The 17,590-nt window shown below is 35.8% G+C and overlaps 2 protein-coding genes across 2 annotated transcripts in view; one reads left to right on the top strand and one right to left on the bottom strand.

Annotated features, from left to right (window-relative positions):
• The window catches only part of LOC145662628 (eukaryotic translation initiation factor 1A, X-chromosomal-like), a 35,593-nt gene extending 35,428 nt beyond the window's left edge, over positions 1-165 (bottom strand). Inside the window, exon 1 of the mRNA XM_081728391.1 lies at positions 6-165. Within this exon, the coding sequence (XP_081584517.1) occupies positions 6-21 (16 nt within the window). The 5' untranslated portion in view covers positions 22-165. The remainder of the gene's footprint in view (positions 1-5) is intronic.
• Positions 166-353: 188 nt separating this feature from the next.
• nompB (intraflagellar transport protein 88-like protein nompB) overlaps positions 354-17,590 on the top strand; it is a 74,244-nt gene continuing 57,007 nt past the window's right edge. The window contains exons 1-2 of the mRNA XM_081728371.1: positions 354-625; positions 15,836-16,013. Coding sequence (XP_081584497.1) covers positions 15,861-16,013 — 153 coding nt within the window. The 5' untranslated portion in view covers positions 354-625; positions 15,836-15,860. The remainder of the gene's footprint in view (positions 626-15,835; positions 16,014-17,590) is intronic.

Genomic DNA, 17,590 nt, shown 5'->3' with positions numbered 1-17,590 from the left:
CTTACCCTTATTCTTAGGCATGTTTAATTACACAATATAACACTGAAAAAGTAACTATTAGCCTGGAAGATCTAGTTTAACAATTAATTTTCTTGCTATCCTCTCAGGCATTCCAGACGTCGATGAAAGATCAAACGCAAGGAATTCTGGTACCACAATCAAAACAAGAGATCATGTGTGAAAAAGATACTGGAATTATGTAAAACTACGATCTATGAATAAATGTATCCTTAAAATTAGAATAAAATTTGGGCTGAATAATATTTATTAATAGATATTAGCTTAAAATATATTTGCAAACTGCATTTATTTTGATTTACATTTTAATAAGAGAAAATAAATAAAAACTAATCCTATGGCAGCCGGTGTTGCCCTCTTCAGTATAAAATGCAATTTATAAATGTTTGTGTCTTCTGCTACGATGTTTGTTTTGTACCTATTGGTCATGTCATTCATGATTGGATATTAACATTTTGAGATATTTTGCGCCTCAACCGCGGTCCTCACAATGTGCGAAAGCATTTCTGTTATTTTTATTTCTCTGAGATGGATTTCAAACCGTCCTTGATCAGAATCTAGAGTAGGAGTGTGAATACTAACTAACGTAAACTGTTTCCTCTCAAAGGTAAGATGATTTCAATAGTTTTACTATTAACAAAGTTTACAAGATATCGCTAAATTTGTACAGGTCAAGTTTAGGCACACCACTCGAAGTATTTGTTGAAAAATTATATTTCTTTCACTGTCCTCCAGAAAATTGTGTTCGGCGACATGCAATACCCGACTTAGCATGGATGAAATTCAAGGGACTGGTAGAAGGTTCTTGAAAAATTACAATAGTTTTATGGTTTGCGTATAAATACAAGTCCACATATGTGCCATAGAAACTATAGTACAAACTTGTGCTAGGTAGTTTAAAAGGCACGAATGCCATCTAACCGAGTCAGGGCAGGAGCGCATCAGGGGGTACGAGCGGTAGCGAGGAGATGCAACCGTAGGGAGCAGGAAGGTCAGTGACGGCGGGTATACGCATGAACAAGGATAGTGGGAAAACATTTGATATGGCGTAAAATACATGCCTTGTGTGGTCTTAGGTTTGCGACACTTGTATGATCACTTTATATCCTGCCTAGACATAGCATTTCACTTCATCATGTCTTTCTTATGGAGTTGTGTCTGGTAAAGAGCACACTTTCCATTTCGTATTTCTTCCGTAGTTTAATGTAAGATCCCGATGCATTTCCATTACTTGTGCGATCCTATTGTTAAATCAGGTAACACATTTCGGCAAGAGTGCACTTTAGGCAGAACAAGTGATTTTGCCATGTTGTTGACATGACGCAAGGTAGGATCAAGTTGGGTAGGGTCGGGTTAGCTTAGGGTTAGGGAAGTTTGACCCATTTCTTCCGCAGATTTAGAAATTTACTCCAAACCCCCCACACACGTAAAATGGGACAGCAACCAGAATTTTGCCCCATTTGAGTACGTTCAGTTTAGATACAACTCTCCTCGTATTATTTTCCGCTGTATATTTCTGCATTTCCCTTCATTACAGCAGCATATATATCTAGGTTTGTTAATATGACAGTGGGTTGGGAACACATTGCTTGAATTCGCGAACTTATATAGCCCAGAATGTGATTTCGTTTTTCTCTCTAATTAATAACCCTACACTGATGACTGTTATTGCCTCTTTTGTTACTCCCATGCTGATGCTACCTACCGTGTCCCTTGGGTACTGGCTCCTAAAATAGTCCGTAAAGAAACAGTTGATAACAACCTGGTTTAGAGTTCGTTATCCTGTTCAAGGGCAAATTAGCAAAAAAAGATATAACATGGGTAGCCTCAGTGGTTCGGAAATCCAGGTTTGACTGTATTTTACTTTCGCACACATGTATGTATATATCCGACTAGCAAGCTGATGATTCCATAAGTATTCGCGCACACACAAATAAAAAAAGAAAGAAATTACCTTAGACGAATTCCTATTTAATGAATATATGCGTATACAGTAGAGCGTCGATTATCCGAACGTCGGTCAACCGAACGACCGCTTAACCGAACTGTGTACTCGCTCGCACCTGTTACTCTCCCACCCTACCGTCCATCATCCCCCTCACTCCCAAACCAAGTTTCCCACAGTAGTCGCCGCATTGAGCCACCGCTGGCGGAACATTGCTTCCAATGGGGCCTTCATAAGGCGCTGCTGACCGGCCAAGCCGCCAATCACTGTGTTTCAACAATCAGCACACTTCTGTCGGTTTGGCACTGGATGTAGAAGTACAGTACAGTACAGTTCGATTATCCGAACAAACCAGTTTTTCGAACACCCATGTCCCCCAATTACTTCGAATAATCGACGCTCTACTGTATATGTATGTAGTAAGAGAAAGGATACTGATATCACACAAATTTTCACTTGATAAAACATGAATGCTTGACCGAACAACACTATGCACACACTTCAGAAATATGAAACATCTAGTACGAATATATGTATGACAAATGAAAGAACTTAAAATATAGACCTCATGGTTACTCCTTTTATCACATGCACTAAAACACTATTTACGTCGAAGTTGGACTTTCACTGTAAAACAAGAGCAGTAAGTAGGGGGGGGGGGGTAGGTAAAGCACCAATTCCAGCGAGGTCTTGTTGTTTCAAGAACAACGCACTTTATAAAATTATATAGAATACATTCTGTTCACTTTCTCTGTTGAGGCTGTCCTTGTAATCACATAAACATTTTAATACTTAGTCGAAATCATATGCATACTAGAATATAAGTAAGTTCGTCGACGACGGCTTTTACGTGCTTTACTTTATTAAGACCAAGCGCGAATTCCTCGCTTCTCCCAATATTCGGGGAGATCCCGATACAATGTCTTTGGTTGGCAGTATCTTTTAAGATTTGCTATGGAAAATTCACAAGTTTTTATATTCATAATTAGAGATGCAAAAAAGCCGGCTTTTTGGGAAAAAAACGAGAATTTTGGAAATTTTGGCTTTTTTCATTTTCATGATTTTTCTATCCAAATAGCTTTCTTATAGTATATTCTACAGTTAGATAAGAATTCAATGACCTAAATGCCATATTTAGCTCTGTAATTCACCATCAAGATGGATGGAGCACATGTTTTACGAATTAAAGCTAACATGAAGAATGTAGTATTTGAGGGCAATTTAACAGGCTATTTAACTTTATTTTAACTTTTGAGTTATCGACATTTTTTTTTATCTTCTCTAGATCATTTTAGTTTTTCATCCGTGTTTCATTTCTAAGAGCTTAGTACTCTAGCTTCTAGTACAAAAGTTAAACACGTTTTTCTATATATCCGTCAAAGCATACGTTTTTCAGTATGTCCGTGAAACCGTACTTCCACATTTCTGTTATACTGTAGTAGTGCAATGATTTAGCAATACTTTTCCGGATACAACCTTGAATACGAATTTATACAAATAATCAATAGCGGATTTAGAAAAGTACTTTGGGAGGGGTTTCTCTGATTGTTTCGTTTTCTAAAAAGTCCTAATTTTATTTGGGAGGTGCTTGAAGTTTATGAGTACAGGCATAACTAATATTTCGTTTCGTTTATATGTTTAGCAATAATCTTCCGGATACAACCTTGAAGATCATTTTATACTGAGAATCAGTGGCGATTCCGTAGTCTTTTTTTTTAGGGGGGGAGGTCCGTAATGATGTGTTGAATCCCTCTTGTTAAAAATTTAGAAAACTTGAGGATTGGGTAAACGGTGATGGTGGTCAAGGGCTCCCATGTTGTGGTTTCCAAGAGGAGGGGGAAAGTATAAGCGACGTTTCAAAAATAGTTTCAAATTTTGCTGTAACTAATGTAAAAATTCTATTGGATTTTCGATATTCTGAAGTACATTTTCCCCTAGGGGGGTAGCGCCCCCCTCTTGCCCCCCCCTGATGGGCGCCATTGATGGAGGTTATAAAAAAACTTAACTGTAGAATTTCAAGAATATACAGAACCAAAAGTTCCAGATGTGCAGCCTTTAATTGTATCATATAAATCTAAGTATTTCTCTTATGTTTTATTTTAATTTTATTTTGTTTCAAAAAGAGGGTATGGAATATTTTGAAGTAAAAATACTACATACAATTTTGCTAGTTATTTGTATATTTTTTTAAAAGAAGTTTTTACTTTTAGGGTTGGCTCGTTTACACCAGCTTTTTTTTTTTTTAATAACTGGTTTAAATCAAAAAAATAAAAAGAACAAAAATGCGAATCGTGTGAACTTCATGGTGACGTTTCCACATGTCAAACCATTTGCATTAGTCTTATTTCCTTTTCACCTTTTAATCAAGGTGTCCCATGTTCAATTCTCGGTCGAACCACAACCCTTCTTTCATGTGTAAACCAAGTAGCGGTTCCGATGTTACTTTAAGCGAAAGTCTTCTCCTTGATAACCTTGGTATTACGTAAGGATGTTAAGCCTAAACATACGAAACGAAACCAAATTATATATTTCTGCATGCCTGTTGTTTTATAAAGAAGCTAAGGTTGCTTAAATATATTAATTGAAATTGGTAAAATTTATCGATTGCCTACGTAGCTTCCAACATTAGCTTGGATTGGACTTTCAATGATATCTACATACTAAATTTGTAATTTCATACCTCAGTTTTAGCGTACTGATTATAATACGTTGACCTTTAAATTTTACATGGAAAGCAATAACAGGATTTTCCCGTTATTGTTTTACATTTAAAATAATAACGGGATTTTCCCGATGGCTAGGGCAGGAGTTTCTCAATTTAAGATATTTACTGACCGGACTTCTTTAAGCTTATGGGACCTCTTCCAGCATAACCCCATTGTTGCATAATAACACCAAGGCGAAACAAACTTATTTCTGTGAATATGTAATATAAATACATAAAGCAAAGTATCTAAATCAAAAAACCTGGTTTAAACCCCAAAAAAGCCTGGTTTAAACTGCCCCCAAAAAACGGGTTTTTGGCATTTTCAGAAACAACCATGGTTCTTGCCAACTCTGCTTACTTTTGTATATAGGAGGTTATTTTTTTATTATTATTATTATTATATACATTGGTTAATCCTTTGGAATTCATAATGTAAAAATGTTGAAGTAAAATTGTTTAAAATATCTTTTCGAAATTCATGGTTTATTTTCGAGGTTTTATATTATTATCGGCATCAACCACTAATTAAATGACTTTTTGTGTTATAGAGAAACGAAACAAAGTCTGCTTTATCAATTTAAAGCAGAATTTTGAAAAAAGCCCAAAATTTCCCAAGCAAAAAAGCGAAGCAGAAAAAATCGAGTTTCGTTCCAAAAAAGCCGTTTTTTTTTCGAGCCCATGCATCTCTATTCATAATTAATGCAGATATAGTTACGATATATTGAGTAGTTCTGGCAACATGTCTTTTAGTCCCGTGAGAAACGAAGAACTCGAGATTGCAATTAAATAAGTGTTGCAGACCAACTTTAAGAATTCAAGCTATAAATAATGAATTCTCACGTGTTAGTCCAATATAGAAGAGTTTAATAAAAAAGAATACAGATTGGCAATTGTGGAGATTGACCATTAACTTTTTCGTTCACTTGAATAAAATTTTAATTTTGCATGATGATTAAAATTCGGCGAAAATATACAGTTTGTCCAATAAGTAAGTTGTTATGGCCGGCCTGACGGTAATACTGACATTTCGTCTGATTCCGTTCATTTCTCCGTAAATTTTGTTAGCGCGCTATCTAATCGAGTCAATGCACGGCGAAGCTGGTCGTCTGGTGTAAGGTGCGTGTGAACGGAGCATTTAAACATCAATGCTAAGTAATAATCGCCTCTCCATGTGTACATTTTTTAAATACTCACTGTTTTTCCAGGCAGAATTCTGGAATATTCATCATAAACGTAGAAGTTCGTTACTATTTGAATTGTATCTTCACTCAGCTGTTTTTCCTTTCTCAATTCAGGAATAGCTAAAATTCCTTTATTCTTCAGAACTTCCCTTGCTTGCCGGGCGGCATATTCACTCACATTAAGTTCATCGACAATCTGTTCCTGCTCCCAGGCGAGGGTACTAAAGTTAATAGCTGGACATTTTCCTCTTCTAGTGATTTGACCCCTGAAGTTTGGTCTTTATTAAATCAAGAAGTTTATCGATATCATAAACCTTTTGTTTCACATCTTCTGAAATTTTACAAGAACCTTGTTCAAAGATAAACTCTTTTGTCACAACCTTTGCTTATTTTACTTTTCAAAGCAGAACTTGCTAAATAAATCTTTCCTTTAGCACATGCAGGCTTGTGTGGAGAATGGTATGGAATTTTGGAGGTGACTCCCCTAATGCTGTAAGTGAAACATTAAGATGCTCTACAGTTTCGTTTTTTGCGATAGATTCTTCTAAAACACACAAAATCTGCCCACGTCTTTGCATTCAAAGGAAATACCAAGTTTGTTTCTACAATTTTACCGCCTATCTTTTGACCAGGATTAGCCTTTACCAGGGTTGGCAAAAACCATGGTTTTTATTAAAAAAACCAAAAAAACCGTTTTTTTTGGTTTAAACCAGGTTTTTTTTGGTTTAAACCAGGTTTTTATGGTTTAAATGATTTGCTCTATATATTCATATCATATATGGACAGAAATAAGTTTGTTTCGCCTTGATGTTATTATGCAACAACCGGTTTATGCTGGAAGGGGTCACATAAGCTTAAAGCGGAATAAAAACCGCTTCTCGAGTTACATCCGAGAGAAATTGTCCTCCATTTGAACTCGGAACCAGGACTAATTGGCCACAAATGCGATACGTCTGCCGACTCACTCATGAAGGAATTCTGATTTAAAAAAATACGTTGTACTGATCTTTACATGCTTCTTAATATAACTGTCAAGAGTCATTTCAGAAGGACAAAAAGATAAACAGTTGCACAAGTGAAACCATTACACAGAATTACATATGAACAATTTCAAAGTACGACGGAGTACAGAAGAACTAATTTAGTTCAAGTTAGTTAACAACGACTTTTATTGGTCCAAATTAAAGAAATACACCGACTTAATCTGCATATCAATAAGAAAAGTGAATAAAGATACGAATTATTTGAGTCCACTTGTGCTCAGACTCATTTATACATAAAAAGATACGAACGATACTTATTTCACTAAATGCCTCTCGTGGGGTCTGTATGACACACACACACACAAAAAGTACGGCATTTTCGATGTATTTTATCAATAGTAAACATTGAAACGAAACAATATTTAGAATTTTTCTTCGATTGCAGTTACATAACAATAATAACAACTACAAAAAAAATCACAAAATAAACATTTATAAACTTGTAAAAAAAAAAGTTGCTTTTGTAGTATAATCTTTTTGAGTAATGAATGGGGAATTTAGGTCTGAATATAATACGAATAATATACGGGAGTGAAACGTGATAACCCACAAATGTGTGTTCATCAAGATTTTACAAACACTTACACTTTTACGCACATTTTTTTGTTTTTTGGTTTAAACCAGTTGGTTTTTTTGAAAAAACCAGCTGGTTTAAACCTTGGTTTAAACCATGGTTTAAACCACCTTGGTTTAAACCAGCCAACCCTGGCCTTTACAGAGTCAAAAGTTTTTATTAATTTCACTAGCAAAATCAACACTTACTTTTCGCAAAGCTTTAGTGATTGATCTTTTGTGGCAATTAAATGGGTCAAAACAACTGGGCTGATAATGTTCATATTTTTTCAAGTAATGTGTTTTATGATGTTCACAAACACTAGTTAAGAAATCAGAATTGATCCCACTCCTTTGGGATAACAATTCTTTCTCGGATGCACTGATACTAGTAATACAATGTAATTTGACCACCCGTGTATAGCTGTTTTTGTGGCATTTACTTTTAGTTTCCTTTCCTACACTTAATGAGGGATGATAGGAGAACAATAGAAAGAAATGCAGAGGTCTTATTAAACGCTTGCAAGGACATGGGTTTAGAAATAAATGCAGAGAAAACTAAATACATGGAAGTTCGTCTGGATCGTAATACGGCAAATTATGGATGTGTTAAAATATTGAAAAATACTCTTAATAAAGTGGATACGTTCAAATATCTAGGATCAATATTAACAGACGAAAACCATATTCACGAAGAAATTAAATGTCGACGAAAACCAAGGAATTCGTGTTATTTTTCAGTTCAAAATCTCTTGTCGTGGCAAATTCTGTCGAGGAATTTGAAACTTAAAATATATAAAACGAAACATGGTCGCTTACTCTGAGGGAAGAAAATAGACTGAAAGTATTACAAGAACAAGGTCCTGAAACAAATATTTGGACCTAAGAGGAATGGGAATGGGTGATGGCGGAAACTTCATAACGAGAAACTTTATAATTTATACGGTGTACGAAACATTGATGGGGTCATTAAATCTAGGAGGTTCAGGTGGGTATGTCATGTAGCCAGGATGGAAGAAAGTAGAAAGTCTTAACTGGAAGACCAATCGGGAAAAGACCATTAGGAAGACCTTAGCGCAGATGGGAGGACAGTATTAAAATGGATCTCGCAGAAATAGAAATACAAAGTAGAAACTGGATCCGGTTAGCTAAGGATAAAAATCAATGGAGAGCTTTTGTGAACGCAGCATTGACATTCCGGGTTCCATAGGCCATAGAGTTAGTTAGTTAGTTCCTACACTGCATTGTTCTAATTCGCTTCGTGACATCGTTGTAGGCTAAATTATCATTTGACAAAATGAACAACACTACAGCCACCCCAATAAGTATTCAGTCTTAAGCATTCAGCACAATATAAACATCTGAAACCGAAATGAACAAGTTACTATATGGCCACAGTGCAGGATCAGACAAGATTTTTAACGTCAGCTTGGTAGTTCAAGATACAACGTGCATGTTTGCGTTAATTAAATGATTTTCAATTCGTTACTAGCCCTGCATTAGATTTGATAGTTTATTGTGCATCATGTACATTCACAGGTAAAAGTTCTGAGATGAAGGAATGAAATTTAATCCCCTCCCACAGTTGCAAATTCGGTCAATTTCACTTCGTCTCAAACACTGAGAACTACACAATAACTCTAAAAATAACAGTGAGTTTAGAACTTCAGATGGAGAAAGTATTTTATTCGGGTGCTCATGGAACGAACATTTGAACTTGTATTCAGGATGTCACAAAAGTCCCCTGACATAGGGTTATTATCAGAGTTACAACTAAATGTAAGAGGGGAAGTCGTCTCCAAATATGATGTCTTCAATCTGAAGTAAAGGAGTTTTTTAAATCGGACTAGCCGTTTGGGCTGTACACTCGTTATGCACGGAATGTTAAATGAAAACGTAACATTGCCATTAACCTGGACCCACAACGTAAGTGAATGAATTTACTGTCTTTTACGCTAACGTGTCGATGGCCAGTCCCCATTTCAAACATGACCCCCATTCACCATACTTTTACAAAATCTATCCATTTCCCCCAGTCCCTCTATTTATGGCAACGTTGAATTTTCATTTAACATTGGGCGCATAAAGAGTGTACAGCCCAAACGGCTGGTCCGATTTAACTAGTCCCTTCACTTTAGATCGAAAACATCATATTTGGAGACTGTTTTCCCTCTTACATTTTGTTATAATAGCAGAGTTACACTATGTCAGGGGACTTTTGAGACATCCTTTATACTTAACAACTACGAACGTAAAATCATAAATCTTTGATACTGTAGATACCTACATCAACAAATATATTAAATAAATGTTTACTCTTCAAGTCATACAAAACTTTGCATTATGACTAAAAGCTTGTTCTTTAGTTTTTGCGGTTAGGTTAAGTTGGGTTGACAGGACTTTTATCTGGCACTGGATTCCCCTTAACTGTTATATAGCCTTCATTTCTACGTTATTTGAAAGATAATGGACTGTAGATTTGGAAAATTAATTCAATTTTAACATTAAATTCACTTTAATTATATAGTAGTTCGGCAAGTAGGAAAATAATAATATAAAATTTCGAAAATGAATATTTCTAGCCTGGTTATCCCGCTTCTCTGAACCCCCACACATTTCAACACAAACAACACGTATACTTAGTGATTACTTGAGACCTGTGTGACTGAATCGAACAACAATGTGCCAATATCTTGCTCGCATCAATGGTAATAACGCTTTACAGACAACACGAAAAGCTGGCGCGTTGGCCTTGTAGGGTTAAACGAGGATTACTTACCGAAGCATTAAAAAAACCATTAATTTTATTTTACAGTCGCTTAGAACATACCTTAAGGATCAATTTTGGAAAAAAGAGCGGCAAGGTAATTACACATATTGCGATAATGCGCATTACGTAAAATTAGAAATTTACACACACACAAATAACTATTTGAAGTGCAAGGGCGCATTTTCACCCTTAATATACAGCAATCTTGATGGTGTTTTATTATTATTATTATTATTATTATTATTATTATTATTATTATTATTTGCTGTTTAGACTTACATAAACTTCGGGTAGAAATTTCCAAGTGATACATTGCGTAGATACTGAGATATGAAGTTTTGTATTAAGTTCTACGAAATATTAAATGGCCTCGAGAACCACCGTGATGCCGTGAATTCTGAAACTTTGGTCTCGTATTTCTCACAAACTATTAGGATTTCGGAAGAAAGATTTTACAGGTCGTCATACCTTAGTAGTGTTAACAAGTACACGAAATTTCATTAAAATCTGAATTGGTGAACGACATAACCTGGGTGATTTGACGTGGAATGAGCCGTACCCTAAGATATATGAAACATCCGTGCTCTCACATTTGATGGATAAATACGTGAATTTATGCTTTATGTAGTTCTTTCATCAGGAATTATACTCCTATTTTCTTATGAATTATTTTTTTCTGGGAGGAGTTTGCAGTCCTGGGCGCCCTTCATGCACAGTCACTTTAGAAGGGCTTAACTGTAATGGGTAGAGATACAGCGTCCCGACATATGCCATAAGACTATTTTGCAAATAAGACAAAATAAGTAGATAACCATTTGAATCAAGATATGTATCTAACGCAGTCATGGCAGAGCGAAATGATGGGCGAACGCGGGGCAGCTTCGCCAGGTCCTAGTCAGTCACTTTGTACTACTACTAAAGCGCTATCTGATATCGGTCATTTTCGATCATTTTTATATTTCTCTCCCTTCCTCCTCCCCTATGTTGCGCGGCTGAATTTAGATTTAAACGGCATCGGAAGTGTCACTGTTCATCACAGCTAACTCGAAAACTATGGATTCGGCACTGATATCGGTCATTTTCGATGATTTTTATACACCTCCACCCTTCCCTCCCCTATGTTGTGGGGCACGGCATCGCAAGTGTCACTCTTCATCTCAGCGACCTCGAAAACAATGGATTCGACACTCATGATGGTCATTTTCGATTATATATATATATTCTTCCTCCCCCTCCCCCAAGTTGCAGTGTTGAATTTGGATTTAAATGGGATCGGATGTGTCACTGTCTATCTCAATGACCCCGAAAACTATGATTTGACACTAATATCGGTCGTTTTCGATCATTTTTAAATGTCCCTTCCCCTCCCCTCCTCCTCCCCTAAGTTGCACCATCAAGATGATATAATAAAATTCATTCCAGGCCCGAATCTCATCTATGTTGAAAATTTGATCGAGATCGGTCGGGTGATTCAAGGGTTATTAAGTTTTATTTGTTTTTATGTATCTCCTCCCTCTCCTCCCATAAGTTGCACCATCAAAGAGCTATGATAAAAAACATGTCAGGTCCAAACCTCATCTATATTGAAAATTTGATTGAGATCGACAGCTCCCTCGTGGCTAAGCGGTTAGCGTACGCGCCTTTGGCGTGGGAGACCCGCGTTCGATTCCCGGCGGGAGCTCATGTGGTTCGGATTCCACGTTAATCAGTAAGTCCACGTCTCATATAGCCTCGCTGCTGAAAGGGACGCTAAACTAAAATCAACTCAATCATTGAGATCGGTCGGGTGGTTCGAGAATGATGAAGTCACAAAGACAGTCATTTTCACTTATACAGGGTGTTTCAAAACAACATCGACAACGTTTGGGAAGTGATTTCTAACCCAGATAAGACAAAAAATATAGACCAACATGGGTGTACAAATGGATCTTTTCGGAGTTATAGGCTGTCGAAAACATGAAAAAATGAACTTTAAGGGTCCATAGCTCCAAAACTATGGGACCTAGTGTAGTCAGGTCAAGACTTCACTTAGAAACTTATATGTGCGCTAACCAAACATACATGTTTCCGAATCCTAAGCTACTCACGTAACAATTTTTATAGAGGCAGTTTGGATACGAGCATATAATTTGAAGTACTCACCAACTACCTTTATAAAAATTGTTGCGGAAGTACCGCAGGATTCTGAAACATGGATATTTGGATAGAGCACATACTAGTTCCTAAATACAGTCTCGATCCGACTACGGTAGGTTCCATAGTGTGAGAGCTAAGGACCTTTAAAGTTCATTGTTTCATGTTTTCGGCAGCCTGTAACTTCGAAAGGAAACATTTGTTCACCCAGGTTTGTCTATACTTTTCGTCTTATCTTGGTGTCAGGAATCACCTCCTAAACGTTGTCGATATTGTTTTGAAACAGAGGTCTCTCTTTCTCTCTCTCTATATATATATATACCTCCCCCTCTCCCTCCCAAACGTTGTACGGTCAAACTGAAATGATAAAAGTCGTCCCAGACCCGAACCTTATCTATGTTGAAAGTTTGGTGGAGCTCGGTCTGGTGATTCAAGATTTATTAAGTTTTATTCATTTTTATATATCTCCCCTCCCCCTCCCCTAAGTTCTACCATCAAAGTGAAATAATAAAATGCTTTCCAGACTTGAACCTCATTAATGTTGAAAATTTGATTCAGATCAATCTGGTAGATCAAGAGTTATTAACTCACGAACATAGTCATTTTTATTTTCATTTACATTGATTTTTGTATATCTCCCCCTCCTCCTCTACCCGTATCAAGGTGAAAAGATAAAAACCATCCCAGCCCCGAACCTCATCTATGTTGAAAATTTAATCGAGATTGGTCGTTTGGCTCAAGAGTTATTAAGTTTTATTTATTATTTTTATATCGCCTTCTCCTCTAAGTTACCCAATCAAAATGAATAGATGAAAACACTCCCAGGCCCGAACCTTATCAATGTTGAAAATTTGATCGAGGTCGGTCGGGTGGTTCAAAAGATTAGGAGTCACAGAATAGTCACTTTCAATTTTATGATATTGATTTCAACTTTCCACTACAATTGGAAGTGCAACTTTAATTAATGTCAGTTCCTGAAGGTTTATATATAATTAAGATTACGTGCTTACAAGTGTATAGTTTGGATTTATTTTAGTTTGTTTTTTATTTTTTATTTTTTTTATTTATTTTTTGCCATTATTAGGAATGTCAAAGGTAAGATCCACATATATTTTGATTATTTACATATTCCTCTTTCAAAATATTACTTATTTCTTCTGTGGATTTTACAAATGTATGAATTCGTAAAGTAGTATAGCACTGAAACATCGTATTATAGAAGGCAAGGCGGCATAAAGAGTTAAGGTTGGTATGGAATTGTTAATCTACAATAGACTATTAATCTTTGCACTTTTCAGGTATAACCCTTACATACTTGCATTACTTACACACTGTTTTTTCAAAGTAATATTTCATCTTATTTAAATCATTACCTGTAGTTGCATGGAAATCAAAACATTTTCAATGGAGGAGTGAACAAAATATTTATTAATGAAATAAACCTAGTAATGGGCAATGCGTTGTCGGAGCATTCAATACATTGGAAAGATTTATTTTTTTCTAGAGCTGGTGAAAAAATACATCATAAACATTTATTTTATTAACAATCTTACGATATAATTTAAGTCATTTCTCTGGAAAACGTCCAAAAGGACTAATTACTGTCATAATGTTTCTAGAGGGAGCCACGGTGGCTCAGTGGTAGAGCGTTTATCTGTGGTATCTGGGGTCTCTGGTTCGATCCCCGGCCAAGTAAGTTTGTGATTGACAACATTGTGTCCATGAGTTTTCTTGGGGTACTTCCATTTCCTCCCACTTTCCGTCTGCCTTAGCCCAAAATGGTTTAACGTGGGACGTTAATCAGAAATATTTCATTTCATAATCCTTCTAGGATACATTTTTCGAAACCAAAATGTAGCCTTACATCACAACCTTTTATTTGGTATTTCATTTTCACAATATTTCAGTCATCTTTGTAACCATGATCCCGTACATATTCGATGCAAGCAGAAACTATCAGTTTTAATTCTGTTTACATGAAATGTTCCTGATGGATTTATAGTGGTAGTTTCTGCTTGAAAGGTTAGATCTTTTTTCCAGAAGAAGGTTTATTTTTACATATATGCAAGAGGAAAAAAAACAACTTATTTTTCGTGATTAGCCTGCAAATACTTTTTTTCAAAGTGGAGTACTGAAGTTCTTAAGACTTCCTTTCAGTCACTTTGAGTGTTGCTTCCTCGGAATATATGGATGGAGTTAAGTTGGAAACAAACATGTAATATCGATTCATATTCTGAAATGAAGTCCTCCCTGAAGTGTATTGAAATAGTAGAATTGAAAATACAAATAAAAAATGAGTTTTGTTTCACAGTGTAAAATTACAGTAGATTTCCAAACTGCCCAAATTCGGTTTTCAAACTTGAAGTAGTACATCTATAAGTATTGGTTGCGATAGTGTAATAAGATCAAAGGTAGCACCTGTTCCTCTGATGCAGAAACCTTATCAAAAAGATATTAGGCCTACTCATTATTTTTTACTGTTTTTGTTCTATAGCGATTAATATTGGAACAGAAAATCATTAATTTCAATCAGTTCCTGTTTGCGTATAGGGTTAACGGAAGGGATGGATCGTTTTCTTGAGATACTGAATCAGTTGCAAAAACCCTCAACTCGATACCTTGTACCGTTTTTCATTTATGGAAATTTGTATTGAAACTGTAAGCAATAGTAAATTTGAAACATTCCCGGTTTTGGTAGTGTTGCGAATAGTAATGGCGTGTTGACATGAAGCGCTGAATCGATTGAAAAAAAGTGTAAAAGTGATTTGTTTTTTGAAATACCAAGCCTTGAAATTTAAAATAAATATACCTTCTTAATATTTTGTAAATAAATAAACATTTTGGCTTGGATTGGATATAAGTTTAGCGTCCTGTTCAGCAGAGAGGGTATATGAAACATAGACCCACAATTTAACGTGGGATCCGAATCACATAAGCTCCCGCGAGAAATCGAACCCGAATCTCTCAGGTCAAAGGCGCGTATGCTATCCACATAGCTCAAAGGAGTTTAGTATATAAATGTTTTGTTATCAAACCTTAGATTATGGTATAACCCAAAAAGAGTATTCTACTGATAAGGTGAGTTGAGTTGATTTTGAGTTTAATGTCCCGTTCAGCAGCGAGGCTATATGAGACGTGGACCTACTGATTAACGTGGAATCCCAACCACATAAGCTCCCGCCGGGAATAGAACCCAGGTCTCCCACGCCATACTGATAAGGTGAGTTTTCCAGAAACGCCAATTAAGATTTTGTGTATATTTTATATATAAAAATGTTTCAGTATAATTGCAGCTTGACGTTATTATTTTAAGAAATTGGAACAAGGAAGTTTAGTACGGTAACCCGTATGTTTGCTTTAAAAGTTGTATTGTAAATATTATGTTTAGAAATATTCGTTACTATTACAAAAGGTTTCATGTACTCCCATCATAGTAGAAAGTGATAGCAGTCTATATATTTAAAACCTAATCCTGGTATATTTCAGCTGTGCGAGAAGTAAATGGGTCAGGATGGCTATGGAACATGTTCATTTGTTTCCTGCAGAAGATGATGACCTCTACACAGGCTACAACGAGTATCCGTCAACTTTAAGTACCAAAGACTTAGAACAAGATGAAGTTTTTCAAGAGGCTATTAGAACAAGTTACGGACGGAGACCCACGGTAAGTTTGTATAGTGAATAAATGTGTATGAAGTAAATAAACGTGCCTACAAATAATAGTACTATTTTGTGTAGATTTCTCTTGTCAATTTTTAGCCAGACACCCGATTTAGTATATTTTGTATAAAAACTAATCAATGTTTTCTGTGACCAATTTTAAGTATACTCAGAGTGTAAAAGGTAGAGATACAAATGGAGACGCCTTTTTTGAATGGAGGCTTTTCCCATAACCTTTGTTTTCATGTAGTATATTCTGCAATTAAGGTAATCACTATTTATAAGTCGTGTGTTCAGTCCGGGGCTGGCTATCTTTGCTGGTTTTCGAACTGACATTTCATTAATGGCCAGCAAATGTGTTATGCAACCCAACACTATCATAAGGATCATGTTGATTGCCTAACTGCCTTACCAAGTTCATGAAAGTTGTAAGCTTGTCATGAGTGTTGTACCGGTTGCCTAAGGTCAAGCAAGCACTCGATTAAAAGTACCATAAACTAAGAAACGGTTAGATATCCATATTAGTTTTGGTATAGAATTTCAATTACGTCTCGTTCTCCTCTCGGAAGATGGGGCTTTATTATGAGCTTCAGATATACCTATTAGAACCTAATATTCATTTAACAAAATTAAAGCCATAAACGGCCATTTTAGATATAATGGTAGTTTAACTGTAGTAAAAGTTAATTACGTACAGAATTTACTCTTTTCTTTACATATACATCGTGCCAATATACTGTATTTCAAATAGGAACCTTGGATATAGGTTTTATCCTTCGTCCACTCGAATTTTAACGGCATCAGCAAGCGCTCTATGTATGTAGATAGATTACAGTTGCTCCGCGTAATCTCCTACATAGAAGGTGTTTTGGGTCCAAAAAAACTGAAGTTTTAGTTTATGCTTAAATTCTAAATAATAATTTTGTTCCATTAAGTACCACATTTGCAGAACAGTCATTGCTAAACACTATTAAATTTTCACTAACACATTTTTGTCATAGAACATTATTGCAATAACCCTACGAACAAATCGTTCGAGATAGAAAACCCGTTGCATCCACCGATTCGCCCTTTTGCTTTCTTAACGAGTGATCGATTATCCTTGATTATTGAACTTTTCATATTTTTTTCGTTTCATAACGCGGTAATTAAATGCTTTTTTGTTTATAATGGAAAAAGGTGAAGTGTACAGTAACTTTTTTTAAAATTAAAGTTGAAATGTTCAAAAAAGCCCAAAATTTTCCAGGCAAAAAGGATGAGGAAGAAATTCTTTGTATTTTGTTTATTTTTAAGGAAAAGGCTAAAGGCTATATTTTTTGAGCCCTTGTACCTGTAGTATTGTCCGTTTCAAAGTATAAGAGCCTTCTTTTAACAAAAATGGAATCCAACCCTTGTTAGAACAGTGGTTAATAGACATTGCCAGATGTTCGATGTCATTAGGTAGTCGGGTATCTACAGGTGGGTTTTTAGGTGCAGGTGGCGCCCATGAAATTGTTTTAAGGGCATAATTCTTCATTGAAAATTGTACATAGTTTAATGATGCATTTAAGAACTTTAACTGAGAAGGATAACTTAGCATGA

This window comes from Thermobia domestica, chromosome 1 (assembly GCF_964235325.1).
Source record: "Thermobia domestica chromosome 1, izTheDome1.hap1.1, whole genome shotgun sequence".
Lineage (NCBI taxonomy): Eukaryota > Metazoa > Arthropoda > Insecta > Zygentoma > Lepismatidae > Thermobia > Thermobia domestica.
This window is presented reverse-complemented; position numbering and strand designations above follow the sequence as displayed.